Raw genomic sequence first — 18,586 nt, forward strand, 5'->3', positions numbered from 1 at the left:
GACATTACAACACTTGTCTGTTCCCAGTTTAGGACGTGAAAGATGTATCAAGATTGGAAAATGCATAGTTTGACCTGGGCTTCAGTTATGTTCGACAGATTTCTCGCTATCTTCGAAGTTTCTATCTAGGTCATTAGAGTTGACAAGTACCAAAATGGGAATATGTGACCATTTACAATTTCGTGCAAATAATCATTATCAATCCTCTAATTATAAACATCGACCTCTCTCGATGAAACACCCTGTACTTTTAGCATAGAAAGCTCGTAGGGCAACGTAACGGTGCTATGAACTTTCACGAGAACTATATACTGTAAATGATTAATTAATTAGAGTTTGAAAGCTTAAACAATTTTTACCCTCACCGCGGCAATATAACGAGAGTCTAATATTAACATTAGCTGTGATTTTGAGGATAGCATACGACCTCCAGTGTATTGGTAAATGTGAAAATTGTAAAATATAGCTAAGTAACAGGGACACGCAAGACCGAGAAAGCAGGGTAGACAGAAGCAGAAAAGAAGCGTCTCTGCGACACGTATCGATTCAACAAACCAAGGGAAACCAACGTGAATTCATAGAAGGCAGAGTCGTCCAGTCTACGTCCATAGTTTCGACCTCGCGTGGACCAGTCCAGGAGTGCCGCTCTCGAACATGTCCGAGGCCGAGGAGAGTGGTACGTATACACATGATTCGATCCATCTTCGAGAGTTCGTTACGAACCTGAGGAACTGTTCGTGACTCGAAGCACGTAACACGTGCCACGGTCTACGTGATATCACGCCTACACACACGAAACTGAGTTAGTTGTGTTCCCGATGGATCTTCAGTGATCCGTCATGTCGATCGGCAAGTCCAGAAAGTCACGCGAGGAATCATTGCGAGCTCTAACACTTTGGTAATATCGTGCTTATCGCACCCTGACATTTAGGCAAGTTGTTCTTCCACTAGACTCTAGATCAACCTCCGCTGAGAACTGAATCTGGAATCTTTTTCCGAAATTTTGGAATCTTAAAAAGTAACGTAAAATTTAAAGTTTCACCGGGGCACCCTGTATAAAAACAAGTCACTGTCGGTCAGTAGCATTGACTGCCAAGACAAAGTTCACGCGACGGTATAACACGTAGCTGTTTTTACCCTCCGTCAAGTGAATCATTGATAACAGTCCAGAGACTGGCTGTCTCTAATACCTCGTTTCGTGTGTTCGTAGCTGGCTATAGATACACAACTTTCAGATACGTCATTTACGTTGACAAGTGGACATAGACATGGAAATAAGCTCTCTGCTGGTCTAATTTATATTTATCCGTGAAACGTTACTGTTTCTTCCACGTAGTATGAAAACCGTAGATTCGAGACAATCATTCGTGAAAAAACATGACGTGTACCGATTCCGTTTTGACCTCGTTCCTTTCTGACGAGGAAAATCTAGGTGTAAACCGTTTAGAAACAGACCAACATCATTCAACTTCTAACTAAACTTCTAATAATTGGTTTCGTGACCAGAAGCAACAGCTCTCTGGCCACGAGTTCGTTCCCACGTGATCGGAAGAGATTGGGAGAAGTAAAACTACCCGGTAAAGATATCAACTTGGAAAATCATTTCCAAGTGTAAATCACCCCTTTCAGTTCCGATTTCTATCAACGTTAAATCCTCTTTTAAAGGCTAAAAAAAGGAAGGACCTAATTAGATTCAAGTGATAAGTCCTAAGGATTAATAAAAACTGATGCTTCGAATTCTTTCTGGCGAGTAAAAATGCCTTTGACCGTTTAAAAGGTGACCAATCTGTCGAAGCAATAAGATCTCTGACGCGTGGCAGCCACGCGAGTTCCCGTCAACCCGATTCCTGACTGGATTTAACCACGCGAATGCACGAACTAGCCGAGATAGCTCGCACGAAGAGCTATCCGACACGAGAATTAGCCCGTAACGTGCTGATCCAACGATCAGAGTTGCAGCTTTAGCACGTAAGTGGTAACAGCTCGACGAAACGAAAGTCAGTTCGTTCTCGCGTCTTCTACGCGGTGGATCAGTGCCTGTTACCTTTCTAGAGATCGTTATGGGGGAGGGTCGTGATCCTTTGGAACACACTAGTCTTTATCAGAGAGCTGGTTAGTTCTTGCTTGAAAAATTAATATAAATCAACGTGATTCTTCTTTAACCGTTTGCCTGTTAAATAGCAGAGGTTCGTAAATGTTATATGAAAATCATCATTGCAGACAGCGAAGACAGCGATACGGAGGGTGGACTGGGCAACGTGAATAAGATGGTAATGCGACCACCGGGTCACAGCGGGAAAGCTAAGAAAGGACACATCTGTTTCGATGCCTCCTTCGAGACAGGGAACCTGGGCAGGGTGGATCTTATCTCAGAGTTCGAATACGATCTATTCATCAGACCGGACACCTGCAACCCACGTCTTCGTCTGTGGTTCAATTTCACTGTGGATAACGTGAAGTCCGAGCAACGAGTCGTCTTTAACATCGTCAACATTTCCAGAAGTGCTAATCTCTTTCGACACGGAATGACACCGTTGGTGAAGAGCAGCAGCAAACCTAAGTGGCAGAGGATTCCAAGGGACCAAGTGAGTTAACGATCCCTTTATCGGTTGTTCAAAGTGTCCTAGGACTTTTGTATAGTGGTTGCAAAGTTTCCTTTAAACGTTGCAAGTCCTAGAACCACTTGAATCTAGAAATGCATTCCGGCTATTTCGCCCAACAGTGTCCTACACTGGACAAGGTAATTTCTAATTACTTCCTCTAGAAAGTGTAATATGTCTTCAGGTGTTCTACTACAAGTCCGCGCAGCATCAGAATCACTATGTCCTAAGCTTCGCCTTCTCCTTCGACCGCGAGGAGGACGTGTATCAATTCGCTCTGTCTTATCCGTACTCGTACAACCGATACCTAGCGCATCTAGACAACCTCTGCACAAGGATAACTTGCACAAAGAGAGAGACCCTAGCCACGTCTATTCAGAAGAGGAAAATCGAGCTAATCACGATAAGCTCGAACCTGGACGATACTCGAGATCGATCCAGAAGAGTCGTAGTCGTTCTCGCCAGGATTCATCCGGGCGAATCACCGTCTTCCTTCGTCTGCCAAGGTCTAATGGACTTTCTGGTTAGCTCCCACCCCATCGCTCAAGTCCTGAGGAACTACGTCGTCTTCAAAGTAGTACCGATGCTAAATCCTGACGGCGTATTTCTTGGCAATTATAGGTAAATAAATACTTGGAGGATATCCTAGGTACGTGTAATTTGTACAGATAACTGAGAGATGCGATCGTGTTTGAAGATCCACAGCGATAGGCGCAGATTTGAACCGTTCTTGGAACAAAATCTCTGATTGGATTCATCCTGCTCTAGTGGCGATCAAACCCATGCTGAAGAATCTTGACAAAAGCAGCCGTACCCCTTTAGACTGCGTGCTGGATTTGCATGCTCATACAAATGCCACAGGGATCTTTGTTTATGGGAACACGTACGATGATGTGTACAGGTACTTTATTGGTTTGCTCTTGTGTCAGGGAAAAACCATTAAATATCCTTCCCCCATTCTTTTTTTTTTTTTTTTCCTTTACAATTCACCTTGTCCGTCACGTCAACGTATTGACAAGGAAAATTCAATCGCTTCAAGCGACACTATCTAATGAATGGCTGCCAGCCCCTCAGGTACGAGAGGCACATCGTTTTGCCGAAGTTATTGGCGCAACACGCCGAAGGTTATGAAATGGGACACACGATGTACAATCAGGATCCACACAAGGCAGGGACCGCCCGTCGTTATCTATGCTCCATTCTCAAGGAACACGTCAATTGTTACAGCATCGAGGTATCAATGTACGGATACAATAGAAAGGCTACCACTGAAATATTCCCGTACACCGACGAAGGATGTATCCTTTCTAGTTATACATCGATCGCTAATTCGAATGCAGAAGTCTAATTGTAGATCATCATGATGAAATATTAATATACATGTAGGAGCTTAATCAGGTATAATTACCGAACCGAAACGTGGGATTAACCGAGTAAATTCAGGTTACGGAAATCTCGACAGAAATAATTAATCGGCAGAAAGATTTGCTTTAGCGGATTGTACTTGCCGAAACGATTCGAAACAAAGAACTCGATATAAATTCAATTCCTAATTGCTACCATTGAATCTTGACGATTGAATTAAATCATAGATTACAGAGTAGGACGTTGTCTGGCCCGTGTTTTCTTAGAATACTACAAATTAATGGGTATTATTCCTGCCGGCCTGCCTGATCAACCTTCCGCCAAAAGAACGCGTCAATCTCGGCCAAGGTATCGGGTTCTCAGAGAACCAAGAGCAAAAACCTGCAGAACACCGGCTCCTATGCATCTTGCCAGTATTCACGAGTAATTCTATTTCACGTATTCTCGCTACGTTGTTGTTTGAATGATATTTTAGAAGAGAAATTAAATTTCAATGCCGTCGCTGATCGACAGGTATTTCCAAGAGGAGACGGAGCTACCCGTGAGCGGTGGTTGCCGATCGATGAGCGGCACGCGGATGAGCCAGCTTGGGACCGGAAGTGGAAGTGGAACGGGAACGGGCGTCGGCGGGTGCAGGAACCGGAGCTACAGGTTCCGGAGCCCCGGGGCACCGATCGTCAGGGTGCAGCCCCTGTCTCGACATCCAGCCGAGCCTCGGCTCACTATTATCGATTTCAATCAGCTGACGAGGGGCGGTTTGGAGCTGGCTACCAGCAAGAACAGAGCAAAGGTCGCTCGAAAAGCCGGTAAGCCGAGAAGATAGCGATCGTCTCGACTTGGACGTCATCCCATCGGAAGCAATCGACGGTTGTAATGCTTTTCAACAAAAGCTTTCGAGCTATTTTCATCGAATTCGACTGGCCTCCTTTTCAAACGCGACTTGTGGATACGATCATAAGGGTCATTAAATTTTCACCAATACTTTCAGATGTTATTAATTGGTCCTCGTCTATCACATATTATGCACACATCTTTTTTTAAACACTAATAGATGCACATTTCAATAATAAACAACTATAAGTCAATGACTCGCAAATAGAATAAATCATTTTCAGCTAATGTATGTACTATTTTCCAATTGGAAAACCACTTGCTGAAAGATTCTCTAACATTATGAAACTATTGTACAGACTTGTATAACACTTAAGATTCATCGTTTAAAGGTAAGTTAGGATCGTTGAAAAATTGATCGTCTGGTTGATCAAAGAAAGGAAGGATAACGAGGTAACATAAGCATGTAATTTGAACGCGATACGGCGAAGACGGTATCGGTTTCGCAGGGAAGTTTCTTTACACGGTTCGCGAGAAAGCTTGACTCGGGTCAAATTGATGCATCGAGTTGTATGTATGCCCATGCCCATGCCAACAACGCGACTCACTGATTCGAACGCGCCATATCGAGCCGTAAACAGTTGATTTACAGGGTTGTTAAGCTACTTTATTCCCATGTACCCGCTATTCTCTTCGCGAACTTCCGCTAAAATACAACTCCTTTCAACCTCTTGATGATCTTTGATATTAATGACAAAAATAAACAGGTTAATTATTGAGAAGGAAAATACGTACAAAACATGCACAATTTTGTTTAACCCTTTCACTCTGAACAACTTATAAATTGTTTTGTAGAAAGAGTTAAACAAACGAAAATAAGACCCTCGAACGAAATCAAAATTCTGTCCATCGTTTCCGTGTTTTCACGTGGAACGTTAAAGTTACTTCAGTTTCATCAAAATAATAATAATATTGCTATAACAGAATTTCATTTCGTCCGAAGGTAAATCTACTAGCCAGCCCACTCTTGGTGAATCCTTCGGAGATGGAAAGAAAGGGTCAAAAAATGTCCAGAAAATAAATAAAATTGAAGGAAAATAAAGAGCATTTTCAACACTTTTCTTTAAATGGACACAAAGTGACCCTCCCTTGAGCTGACCTTAAACCTCGACGTTCCTAAGGGTTTAACGAGTTCTACTTTCGCCGTCACATAATAGAAATGTCCACGTACCTGAATGCGAGAATTACGGTTTCCTAAAACTCAATCGAGCCGCGTGTACGGGGGAGGGCTTGTTGCACGCGCACCGTGATGGACAGAAGACGGCAGGTACTACGTGACCCGATGCACCTGGTCAGACACGAAGCCTAAAGACACGACGCTTAATCGCGGGTGTGCCCGTGCATCGAACATATACGACAAACGGGAACGCAGCAGACACAAAAACGTACGATTACATTCGCGATACCGTACGATATTTTCTCTCTGCGTGGACCAGATAATCAAAGGTACGTCTAGTGTACGCGCTCGATCGCGCGCGCTTCCTTTTATGTACTCCTGTATGTGTTTCTATGTGTATGCATGTGTATATGTACGGCTGTGATACGTAAAGTAGTATGTATATACCACACGGTTGTGTAAGTGTGTCGCCCGACGATTTTGTATATTACTAATACATATATGTGTGTAAATACGTGTCAATCAATCGGAACTGAAGAATGAACTAAAACGGAAAGAAATGAAACTATAGCGAAAGAAGGGAGCAGACAAGCGGCCAGTAGCTCTTCTACTCCTGGACTCGAGACGGAACTGGTCCGTGGGCCGTTCAGCTCAACACCGCCTCGTCTCTTCCCCCTCCTAAGCTCAACCACCCAGGCCAGGCACCCTCTTTCTCCCCAACCAACCCTCGCGCTCAACCCCAACTACTCGTTTCATCCCTCTCGCCTTGCTAGTATCGCACGAGCCGTCCCGGTACTACGGGGTTGGATGATACTAGGGCGGTGGTCGTTGAACCAAGTATATAGACGAGCTGTCTGCGCGTACCGACTGCGCACAAACATTCTATTCGTATGTCCTTCTATTTCTCTTCCTTTTAGGCTGCATTCAAACTGGTAGCATAAATGCTGCTAGTAGCTTCGCCTGGAGATCTTCCGACGAGCTGGCTTTCTTTTACTGCTAGTCTGAACGCTGCCTTAAACTCATTCCCATCCCCTTCGCTATTTGCATTTCTCGATTTACCCTTACTTCTCCCCTCTATCACCGTTCCATTTATCTTATTATTTTCATTTCCTGTTGTTTCTATATTTTCTTTTTCCTTCAATTTGTTGCCTTTCTTATCATACCTTCTTTCTTTAACCATTCATTTTCTTTTGCTATTTCAACCCTTTTCTAGAATATGACCACCATTTTCGTGCGTTCCCTACCTCTTTCCTATTCGCGAACGCGTTCTTAGCTAAAGCTGGCGACCTCTACAAAGCCGAGTAAACACAAACGGATTGCAACTTGCCACAACCAACAACCCCTTGCAAACAATCTTTTTTCCCTATTTACTATACATTACAGTGATGGTGTCTTGCATTAAATTAAATATCCTACAGAAAGAGAATTTATGGGATGGAAAGGGATACAAATATCCTTTGTACCAATGAGCGCAAAGAAACATCCTGTGCAACGCGACGACCACCGATAATTATACATATACTTGTATATGTATGTATGTATGTATGAAGCCGAGCAAAGCCGAATTTGGACGAAATCGTGCGATGCGAATAAGCACGACATGGGCGGAGACCGACCTCGATTACCCAGACTTAACCCCTTTTGCAAACACTTGTTATACGCGCATATATTACGAAATGTTACACCTTTTATTAATTTGTTACAAATCAAATATTACATTTCTGTATGTACTCACCAAATGCAGCCACGTGATGCATTTCAGTTCAGACACGTTATAGATGCTTATACGTTGATGATTTTAATACTTATTTACCAATTTTTTAATTGTATGCAATCGCGATCAGGATTCTTATACTTCATCGATGAACATCATCCCCGACCTACAAAGTTTCCAATTTGAGGTTATATCGCAAAAAGTCATTGTCATTTAATGCATTATTACACTTAAAATTTACAGCTAAAATAAAATAGTACATTTCACAGTGCGTATTCGATGTAAACAATTATCAAAAGTTAAAAAAACAATTGGATTTATAAACAATGAAATACTACTGGCAATGAATTATTTGTAGTCAGTCATTTTTTCGAATATGTATAACACAATAATATAATGTTACCTTTGTTTTGAGGATGAAATATCACGTATTTTGTAGGTACGTAAGTATACAACGATGACTTCTATAAATCATGGCGAATCGCCAACGTGTTATGCCTAAAACATAAAAGAAGAAACCACTGAAACAGTGTTCAACGAAATAATGCATACCCGGAAAGAATGATTGAAAAAGTATGATAATTACTTGCTTGTCATTACGTTGTATATCTTTTATCAGAACTATACTTATTGTAAGCAAAAATAAATGTTGAAATAACTAACATTGTAGATTTCACTTATTACACGTGACAACTTGTTATACACTGCAACTGTTTCAATTTTAACCTTGCAACGCGGGAAAATCACGTTCACGCGGTGGTGCCGCCTAACGGACCTTCCCTTAAACATATTTATTAGATAAAATTTTAATTCTCTTAAAATTATATTACTATTATTGTAAGATAAATTATAATTTACCAACTGTATTGTTATACAATTTACTATGGAAAAAATGCCACGCTGTACTTTAGTAATCCAAATTTTCGTGAAAACAATTACAATTTAATGCGCTGAATTACTTTTATAACGAAATAAATGTACGAAGTAAACCTTATTTTACTTGAGTTTGCTTATAAAAAGAAAGAAATCAGATTTTTAAATGAAATTTCTTTTTCGACATAACTTGTTAAAGCGCCATCTGAGAAATATTTCTAGGTTGGTTATACATTCACAGACCACGTAATGGGTCCGTCCTCCACAGGCATCGCCATATTGTACGAGACGAACAAGAGGCGCAACCACGCCATTGTGCGCATCACGTTATTTCTTGTCTGATTTTACAAATAACAAGTAAAGTGAGTAAAAATCAAGCATGCACATAATTCGAAACAAAGCACAGATAATTTTATGGGAAATCGTATTCTAAAGAGATTAACAATATTGGGTAATGATTATTAATCAACGCCACGATGTTTCGTTCGCTTTAGCGGATCAGGATTCCATATTCAATCTTTTTCATATTGCACGGCTCTCATTTTTTTCCGAATATTCTATTATTGCCTAATTCTTTTTTATATTGATATTTATTAATCGAATCTTCGTTATTACGTTTCTTGACTATTGAATTACGTTCAAGAACTACCTAACGAATCTGTCACCTTAATTTCATACGTTCACGTAAAACTTATTGTTCTTTCTTTGAAAATGTACATTATAAATCGAAACGTAGTTATGATTAAAAAAAAAAAATTGACATTTCAAGTGTATTTCTAAATTACATCTAACGTAATTAATATTAATAAATGTAGATATATTTAATATTTCAAATGAATTTCAATTGATTTTATGCAGCATATGATACTTTATATTATATAGGAACATGTAACAGGAGGCGTTAATTTAATAAGGAATTTTTTTATTGCTCTAATTTTAAATTGGTTACTTTCACCTTTCTAAATTGCAAGATATCTGATGAATTTGTTAATTTGTACTAATTAAAATCATAATTGTTTCAGAAACTAGGTAAATGAATGGACAACATGTACAGTAACAACATTGACCCTTGGGAGCCAGGTTATGGGCCCGAAAGGAGAGGGCACAACTCGGATTACGATTATCGTAACGAATACGGAAGTAGTAGATCACCGGAGTATACCGAGCACCGGGATAATGATCATCGCGACAGGGATCATCGAAGTCCTGAATATAGGAATCACCGTGGCCGAGACAGAGATCGCGAAAGGGATCGTTCGAGAGACCGAAGGGATCGTAGTAGAGACGACAGAGATCGTAGTTACAGAGACAGAGAAGATCGTTACGGAAGACAGAGAGATAGAGATTCCGTAGAAAGAGACAGAGATCGGGATCGTGATCGCGATAGAGATCGAGACCGGTCTAGGAGAGACAGAGACAGGGATAGAGATAGAGATCGTAGAGGGAAACGGGAGGAAAGAGATCGGGATCGCGATGACGATCATAGTCGAGAAAGCATGGACTTTGAGCACGACCATGGACGTACTTACGGTTCGTCCATGGAAGGCATCCACTACAAATCTCAATCTCCGAACAACACCATTATGATTCGCGGGCTTGCTCAGCATATTACAGAAAATGACGTAGGTTGTCAACTTAGCGGCCCAACATAATTTGGCCACTCGTGAACCAGCATTTGCAAGCATGCATCACTGTTATTATTATGATGTGTGTATCACAGGTGCGGCAAGACATCCTCAACTGTGGTCTCATGCCCAAGGACATCAGGCTAATACGTAAAAAGGATACAGGTAATTATCGTTATTCTCATAAATTAACTTCCCCCTAAACCTAATGTGCGAACTAGCAAAGTGCTTTTTATCTCAGCAGGTTGCATTAGATTTGAGTAGTCATAAGTTACCATTGCTTTTTTTTTTCTTTAATGATCATTTCAAAAAGATTGTTTGAAATTTTTAATGAAATGGATCATATCTAAAAATGTTAAATAATTAATAATTTCAAACAATTTTTTATCATACTGTACAAAGATCTGTGTTAGTATTATATCGGTACCAATCATGCATACCCCAAAATTCTTAATGCAGAATCATGAATACAATTGTTATCAATTGAATATAAATCATTGATATTTTATTCTTGGAATAAGGTAAGTTTCTAACAAGAATATATCTTGTTACATGGGAAGAATATTTTGAGGAAAATCAAATCATCATTATTCATCTAGAAGGATGGTGTGAAATATTTATTGAAATTTCTTAATATCATTGGAATGTAAATCTGCCAACCAATTTTGTGCAACTATGGTGACCCTATTATTTTTTTTTTTTTTTTCTCTCTCTCTCTCTTAATACTGTTGATATCAGCAATTAGCATAAATTGGAGGGGATGGGGATATTTTATACAATTGGGGGAAGGGGATGAAGATCAAGAGAATTTGGGTAGGTCTAACTCTTAAAGAAGTAAAATACAATTCGCGTATAAGTATCATAGAGATCAGTCGACTGTCACTCTAGTAGAAATTCATTCTGCTGAGCTTTAGGCAAATGGAAATGAAAGCAAGCGACGAAGCGAAGAAAAATACTTCGTATCGAAAACTCAGTCTGTCAATGGTTGGTGCTGTGATTGCCTGCCCTCTCAGAGTAGAGACACCCAGGCAAAACGTGGATTAACTTTGGATATGTGTGTATTTGCTCTGTATAGGTGCTTCGCGAGGTTTTGCATTCGTCGAGTTTAACGCGACTCAGGAGGCCGCACGGTGGATGGAGATGAAACAGGTAGAAAGAAGTTCAGTCCAGATACCCAACAACCGATGCGTTGTACGCGTGCCACCGACGCCCCGTGGCGGCAAGGCACGGTAACGCAGCCCCTTGGCCTTCCCCATGGCCATGGCTGTGCACCTATTAAAAGGCTACTTCAATCTACCGTACCTAATTATTTATCTAGGAGTCCCCACATAATTTGCAGACTTTTCTTAACTCGCTCGCAAATTTCGTCTATTGGATTTAAAAAAAAAAAAAAAAAAAAAAAAAAAGATAAGATAAGATTATTATATCGGAAAAAAAGGCCGCGCCGCGTGCTTTTTACCTATCCTCTATCTGTCATAAAAGTTTGTGGACTAACAATGAAGATCGGAGGAGGGTCATTCCAATCGTCTTCTACGTACAATGCATATTATCCGGCATGATAGTTTTATTTCTATATAAATCACATTTTGCTATATTCGTTATAAATGCTTTTTTTCATTGTTATTATTATTATTTCAATTCTGCTTTAATACCATTTGACTTTGATGCAATGATTCATTGACTACGCATTTTTTTTTTTTTCTTTCTTTAAAGAATGACAATTTTTTGCACGACAATTTTTTTCCTATTCACGTAAAAATTTTATATGCAAGCAGTCATTGTACGTTTGCTTGTTTTCATTATTAATTCAATACCTTGATCGAAATTTTAAAAAGAAAGAAAAGAAGAAAAAAAAAAAAACGTTCTCGCGCATGTACATATAGTCGGTCCGCAAGCCGTGTGGAATGGCCCACATTTCTAAGCCCACATTTTCTTTACTGTTCGTTCGAGACGGAAAGCTATGAAGTAGAAAACTATAATTTCGTCAACCAAGAAGGAAGTTTACGGGATAAACAGCTGCTTTGGGAGGATGTTGGACGGGATAACACTGAAATTCTCTGTTTCAGGGAGTACTGATGCTTCAGGACCAATATCGTGCATTGATGCAGTACAGTATACCGAAGGATTGCCATGTAGATAAACCACCAGCAAAAAATACACAGGATTGGCATTGCGTTAAGGTAAAGTTGTACACGAAGAATTCATTGTTCAACGGTATAAGAGATTAACTGTGATTTTATTTATTCATTAGTGTGGCGCGCATAATTTTAAGAGGCGCGAAACGTGCTTTAAATGTTCCGCCTCACGAGCAGAGAGCGAAGAAGGTGGAGAAGGCAGCGATGAAATCAGCCCTCATCCTACGAATACTGTTCTTCTTCGAGGATTGGACGTATTAACGACCGAGGATTCGGTCTTACAAGCGATGAAAAATCTTTCATCTATGCCGATACGTAGTATTCGTATCGGTCGTGATTCTCTAACAAATACGTCCAGAGGTGTTTGTTACCTAGAAATGGGTAACGTAGTTGACGCCATGTATTTACACACAGCCCTAACGAAACAGGGTTTAGTAGTGGACGGAAGGAAAGTAGAAATTACATATTGCAAACTCCACCAAATAAATAACACGAATACGTGGAAAGCAAATGACAACCAACCGCAAAGGTATACTCTAGACGATGTTGCTCAATTGGCAGAGTACAGTGCCAACTTATACGCTAAGACGCCTGCACAGAAAGCTCATTACCTTCAGTATTATACGCAATACTATCAGAATCAAATAATGCAGGGCTCTGCTATCACTCTGCCGTCTTTAAATCAAACTGATAGAGTGAACGCAGCTGCAGCTGTCGCGCAGTCTGCCATACAACAGCTACAAGCATCGAGGAAGTTGGGAGATGCCGAGGAAATGAAGAACAGACCAACACCCACCGCGCCAACTAGCACCGCGTTAGCAAGTGGAAGAGTACCTGCACATGGCAGTGATGGTAAAGTATACTGTAAGTTTTATTACTATTCAATGAAACATTTGTTTTAGTCTAGTTATACAAAATTTGTTTATAATATTGACGTATTTATTATAGCTGTACCAGACGTTAGTACCTATCACTACGACGAATCGTCCGGCTATTATTACGATCCAAGTACAGGATTGTATTACGATCCTAATTCGCAATATTATTACAACAGTCATACACAACAATTCCTTTATTGGGATGCTGAATCGTTCTCGTATCAACCGGCAAAGGTTATTGGAATTTTACACTAACCATTATTAACGCCCTAGCTAAATAATATTTCTAAAAACTTGTTCGATTTCTTTGTCTGTACAGACTGCTCCTACTGTAACACAAGCAACAGGAACTTCATCCAGTGGAACAACAATAACTGCTACCGCTAGTAGTACCGATTCAACAAACATGCCCGCTAACCAGGCAACAACTTCAGCGGTTATTACTGCGACTGCAGAAACTTCAAAGGAAGATGAAAGTAAAAAGAAAGACAGTAAACAAGATAAAGTGAAGGTAGCAAAGAAGATAGCAAAAGACATGGAACGTTGGGCGAAAACGTTAAATCAGAAGAAGGAGAACGCAAAAAGTAATTGGAATTCAGAATTCGCTGGTGGTGATGGCAATCAAGGTATCGGAAGCGGAGCTGCTGATGCTGGATACGCTATATTAGAAAAGAAATCTCTTGCTAATTCTTATCACGAGGATGAGGATCAAAGCGGAAATAATGGTCTAGTTGCTGCCTATGGTGGCGGTAGTGACACGGAAGAGGAAATAGAGGATGTGCAACAAGAGGAAAGGCAACACACAGACTGGAGTAAATTAGCATGTTTATTGTGTAAACGACAGTTTCCCAGCAAGGAAGCGTTGCTTCGACATCAGCAATTGTCTGATCTTCACAAACAAAATTTAGAAAATTGGTATCAAGTACGGGGTTTAGATCCAAACGATCCGCAACAAAGAAACAATAAATACCGAGATCGTGCTAAAGAAAGAAGAGCAAAATATGGCGAACCAGAACCCCCTCAACCAAATAAACTTAAAGAAAAGTACCTAAAAACCAGAGTAGAAGATATATCGGTATCTTACGAAGAACCCACAAGGGCGGGTATTGGCTCGGATAATGTTGGCAATAAATTATTGCAAAAAATGGGATGGAGCGAAGGGATGGGCCTGGGTAAATCAAACCAAGGTAGAACAAGTATCATCGAAGCGGAAAGGAGAGTTCCTACGGCTGGTTTAGGAGCAAAATCGTCATCGTATAGTGCATTACCCGGAGACACCTATAAAGATTGCGTAAAAAAAATGATGTACGCACGTTATCAAGAGCTGTCTGATACATAATATATTGAGTATCATTGAAAATAGATTTTATATATACATATATGTATAAGTACTTGTACCCAATTTTTCCATAGACGAATAGGTATGTATGGGTATTACCTGAACAATATACTGGTTGCATTACTGGTAATTGAAAAGTGAGATAATTCATTCTTGGGTACACATGTACCTTGTTTTTTTTACTATATACTTTCATGATTCTTAGGGACTAGTAAATTGAGAATGTTTTTAATTGTACATTTGTTTTCCATTTTCTCGTGTTTAAAACTACTCCTGTAATATATTTCGGATTGAAAGACGATACAATTTTTTAACCATGCGTTCCAACCACACTATACTTGTTTCTTTTATGAAATTACAATACGCACCCAAGAATGTAACACAAACACCAGTAGAAATAGTTAAAAAGAAAAAAAGTTACTACATTAAGCAATTCTCGTTTAACAGTTTCTGCACAATGTAGTACTTTTCATATTTCAGAATTGAAATACATTGAAGCATTATGAAATATTTCTGTAACAAGAGAAATCAATTGTTATATTTCATTTACATTTCATGATGCTTCTTTGACAAAAATGAATTTGTATATTCTGAGTCGATGCAACTGAATTTATCACTGGTTGCATTAGGACTACTATAATTCTGCATTAAATTTCATAATTCCTTTATGATGTAATTATGTCATATACACGTACGTATGTACGTACATACATACATATATATATATATATAGGTATATTTATACTCATACGTATGTATGTCATCTTTCTTTTTATTATGATTTATGCTGTATTTTTTTGGATATCACACATTCGTCGCTATACATACACATTTCTACAGTCATTTGTATACTTATCATTATTTTTTTAATTACACATGCAAAACCCATGTAAGAAATGAATAGATTAAAAGATAATAATAAAAAATACATGCAGCATTTATTGCTTGCAGTATACTTGTGTTCGTCTTTGGAAAATCAAAACTTCTATATATTATTTTGTATTTTTTCTTTTTTAATAGTAGAAATGGAAAAAAAAAATCAAACCTGGTATGTTTTTTATATAAGAATTTGACTATCCAAATATAATTTTCCTTTTCAAAGTAAAATTACCCGTTTACAAGGTATCTATTGTAGATTGGTTGTACAGTACCGAGTATGGTAGACCTTCCCAGGGAGAATGATAATGTAGGGAAGAGGATCTCATATAGGCCTATGCTCTCCCACCATTTACGAACGTTTATGTGAGAGAATTTAAATTTAAATTTGTTATTATTTCTTAATTATATACTAAATTTTCTGTTATTCCTAAATCACTTTTAACATTAATATCGTTAAAATTAGGATTTTAAGAAATCCTGCTTCCTCTGTATCACCATTTTCCCTGGGAAAACCTACTTTGTTCATTTTAAAATTTTCACAGATAAATCTACGACATATATTTAACTTAAAACCTTAGAATAGTTTTATATACTAGTCTTTTTGGATGATTTACAGTTTCTTTTCTTTTTACTTCATTTTTGAGGGATTCCTGGTATAATTCTATATCGGGACCACTTGTACTTACACGATTTGTTAAAATATTTTCGATGATTCGATATTTGAACTTCAGATTTATTTTACTCCAAAAGAACTTTTTTCGAATTATTCATCATTACAATATATATAAATAAGATTTTGATGGCTAAATCTTTTTCATATCTCAGTACACATACATTTATCACTATTAAAATTATTTGACTCAATGGAAACAGTAAATCAAATAAAAAATTATCTGAAATATACTAAATACATTTGTTCAATACATAAACTTATTGAAAATCAATAATTTAGTATTACTGCATGGTTTTACTGTCTTCACTGTTTAAAGCAATACATTATGTTCTATAATAATATATTTGTTCATTTCAGTCGATATAAATGCAATTACTGAAATGTATAATTGAGCACTAAATAATAAACTTAGGAATAGATTAAAAGAAGATTGACATAGTTATATTAATACTTTGATTTCTTCACATATTACTAGAGGAACAAACTACAATCTTCTATTTGTATAAAGAAGTTTTGTACTATTAAATCCGCACTTGCTTAAAAAACAAGCTTTCCTAGAATATTGCATTAATTCAGACATAAAGATAATTAGGAAATGTATTTATAATTATTTAATTGTTACTCCTGATAGATTGTGTAATAATCAATGAACAAATTATGAGTAAATATTTTGTTCTCATAATAAATATTGATACATAAGTAGCAAGCTATTTTTATTAATAGTACATGTCTCCAATTGCAGTAATCTATCATTATTTTGTAAGTATATTATGGTAATATCTTTGGTACAGTATCGTGTACCGTTTGATAGGAAATACTGAATAATTTATATTTCGTGTTTCACACCAATTTGAATGAATTAAAATCTATGTTTTACTATAAAAATGGTATCATATATGTATAAAAAGTGTGACAGCAATATTTTTTTGTTCTACTAGTACACTTATGCATAGTGGATAAAAGTTCCTAATTATATTATACCTAAATTGTTACAAAATTGAGTTTTTATGAAATTTCATTTCAATGCTCTGTAGAAATTAAAACTTCGTTATAATTACATTGCAATTAATACCTATAAACAGCCATGTTTGTTGGTAAACAATAAGGAACAAAAAAATATATATATACAACGACTAAACATCTGCTAAAATCCAAGAATATAGTGGCCTTAACTGATGATTTAAAACCCTATATTCTAAGTTACTAATTCCATCTGTATCATACCTTCTAGCACTGCTCTCTAAATTCTCAAATCTAGCACTGCTTGGTGGTTCCTTCTTGTGTGTTAACATGTAGTACTGAGCAATATCAGGTCCAAAACGTGTGACCTAAAATTTAATATATAAAGTGTTATTATAATTTATAATATATCTGTAATTTATTTACCATTGATTCTTTACATACCTGAAAACCTCTTGATTGTAAACGGCTATAAAAATCATCATCTTCTCCACCCCACCCATAAAAAACATTTGAGAAACCATTAACTCTTTCAAACTGTTTACGTGTCAATGCAATTGCACCTCCAAATAAACCAGTATAAGGTAAATTATAGCGAAATGTATTCACACTTGAACTCATATGCCTAGGCATTTTTGTACAAGCATATATATTGTCAGGATTTTGAGGTATTAAGTCTATATCTTGAAAGATAAAACAATGAAAATCGTTCACTTTTGTTGCCTCCGCGTATCCAACATTGAACAGTTTCGCACGATTGAATTCACGCATCGGACTTTGTTCTATTACAAATATTCTATAATCAAGGTTTTGAGCTTGTAAGAAAGGATGAATGTAATTCATAAAAATGGCAAGCTGTGTTTGACGATTTCTATACGGTAAAATAATCGCTACATTAAAGAGAGGATGACAGTTGAGAGGTTTCCATTGTCCTCCAGGTAGTATGCCTAAGCGTCGTGCCATTGCCACTGGGTCTTCCCGCGGTTGTTCTTCAGGATATAGTAAAGGAGAAGACTTTCTGGGATTAATTGTAATCGAGCAAGAATTGTCCCTTGCCGGGTAAGACCTTTCCATTTCATCGTAAATATCTTCTGCCTTTATAAAAGTATAATGCGAAGCAAATCTAGCTGGGTGTAAACAGTAACCCAGAATCAAAATTGTAGTAACAGTATAAGACAATCCTCGTGCGTAATCATAAAAGAAGGCAACAAACATTTTCAAAATATTGCCGATGCTTCTCATTCTAACCTCTGTTCAACTGTCAATCACTATTTCATTAAGATGAATGAATTACATTTGTCTTTGAAAATATTCCATTTATTAATGTTGTAAATGACTTTGTTGCAGTTCAAGATATCATTTTTAATTTATAATTATACATTACAAGTAAAGCGATGCAAGCGTCGAGGCGAAGTCTGAATTTTGCGTTGGTAAAACAGTCAAGAGGTTAAACAGACCACAAATATAGTTCCTCATTTTTTCTTTAGGGTGCAGTTCATTCGTTTAGTATGCTCGACCGCGCAATCATTCGTATGTG

At 37.9% G+C, this 18,586-nt stretch overlaps 4 protein-coding genes across 6 annotated transcripts in view; 2 read left to right on the forward strand and 2 right to left on the reverse strand.

Moving 5' to 3' along the window:
- LOC117600613 (ELAV-like protein 1) overlaps positions 1-8,413 on the reverse strand; it is a 43,071-nt gene extending 34,658 nt beyond the window's left edge. The window contains exons 1-3 of one of the 2 annotated variants that reach the window (XM_076692815.1): positions 8,274-8,413; positions 8,091-8,185; positions 7,709-7,853 (exon numbers count right to left, since the gene is read on the reverse strand). The gene's annotated coding sequence lies outside the window, so the exon portion shown is untranslated. Of the gene's footprint in view, positions 1-6,027; positions 6,622-7,708; positions 7,854-8,090; positions 8,186-8,273 lie in introns of those variants that run through there. The other variant, XM_076692813.1, reaches the window with a different exon arrangement.
- LOC117600694 (cytosolic carboxypeptidase 6) lies at positions 220-4,307 on the forward strand. The gene is made up of 5 exons (XM_076692818.1): positions 220-676; positions 2,221-2,585; positions 2,785-3,221; positions 3,298-3,501; positions 3,675-4,307. The coding sequence occupies exons 1-5, from the start codon at positions 655-657 to the stop codon at positions 3,946-3,948; spliced, it is 1,302 nt and encodes a 433-aa protein (XP_076548933.1). The 5' UTR covers positions 220-654; the 3' UTR covers positions 3,949-4,307.
- A 370-nt stretch (positions 8,414-8,783) lies between the features above and the next one.
- LOC117600605 (RNA-binding protein 5) lies at positions 8,784-15,375 on the forward strand. 2 transcript variants are annotated; one of them, XM_034316226.2, is made up of 8 exons: positions 8,784-8,922; positions 9,583-10,182; positions 10,281-10,350; positions 11,261-11,334; positions 12,252-12,365; positions 12,437-13,172; positions 13,269-13,432; positions 13,518-15,375. In XM_034316226.2, exons 2-8 carry the CDS (start codon positions 9,598-9,600, stop codon positions 14,535-14,537), a joined length of 2,763 nt encoding a protein of 920 aa, XP_034172117.1. In that variant the 5' UTR covers positions 8,784-8,922; positions 9,583-9,597; the 3' UTR covers positions 14,538-15,375. The 2 variants fall into 2 exon arrangements, with proteins under 2 accessions (XP_034172117.1, XP_034172115.1); XM_034316224.2 differs by having other exon boundaries at positions 12,437-13,184; positions 13,518-15,369.
- Positions 14,148-18,496, reverse strand: LOC117600616 (beta-1,4-N-acetylgalactosaminyltransferase bre-4). Its single transcript, XM_034316258.2, has 2 exons — positions 17,494-18,496; positions 14,148-17,417 (listed from the first exon to the last, which is right to left on the reverse strand). Exons 1-2 carry the CDS (start codon positions 18,289-18,291, stop codon positions 17,223-17,225), a joined length of 993 nt encoding a protein of 330 aa, XP_034172149.1. The 5' UTR covers positions 18,292-18,496; the 3' UTR covers positions 14,148-17,222.
- Between the last annotated feature and the right edge of the window lie 90 nt (positions 18,497-18,586).

Source organism: Osmia lignaria, chromosome 16, assembly GCF_051020975.1.
Source record: "Osmia lignaria lignaria isolate PbOS001 chromosome 16, iyOsmLign1, whole genome shotgun sequence".
Lineage (NCBI taxonomy): Eukaryota > Metazoa > Arthropoda > Insecta > Hymenoptera > Megachilidae > Osmia > Osmia lignaria.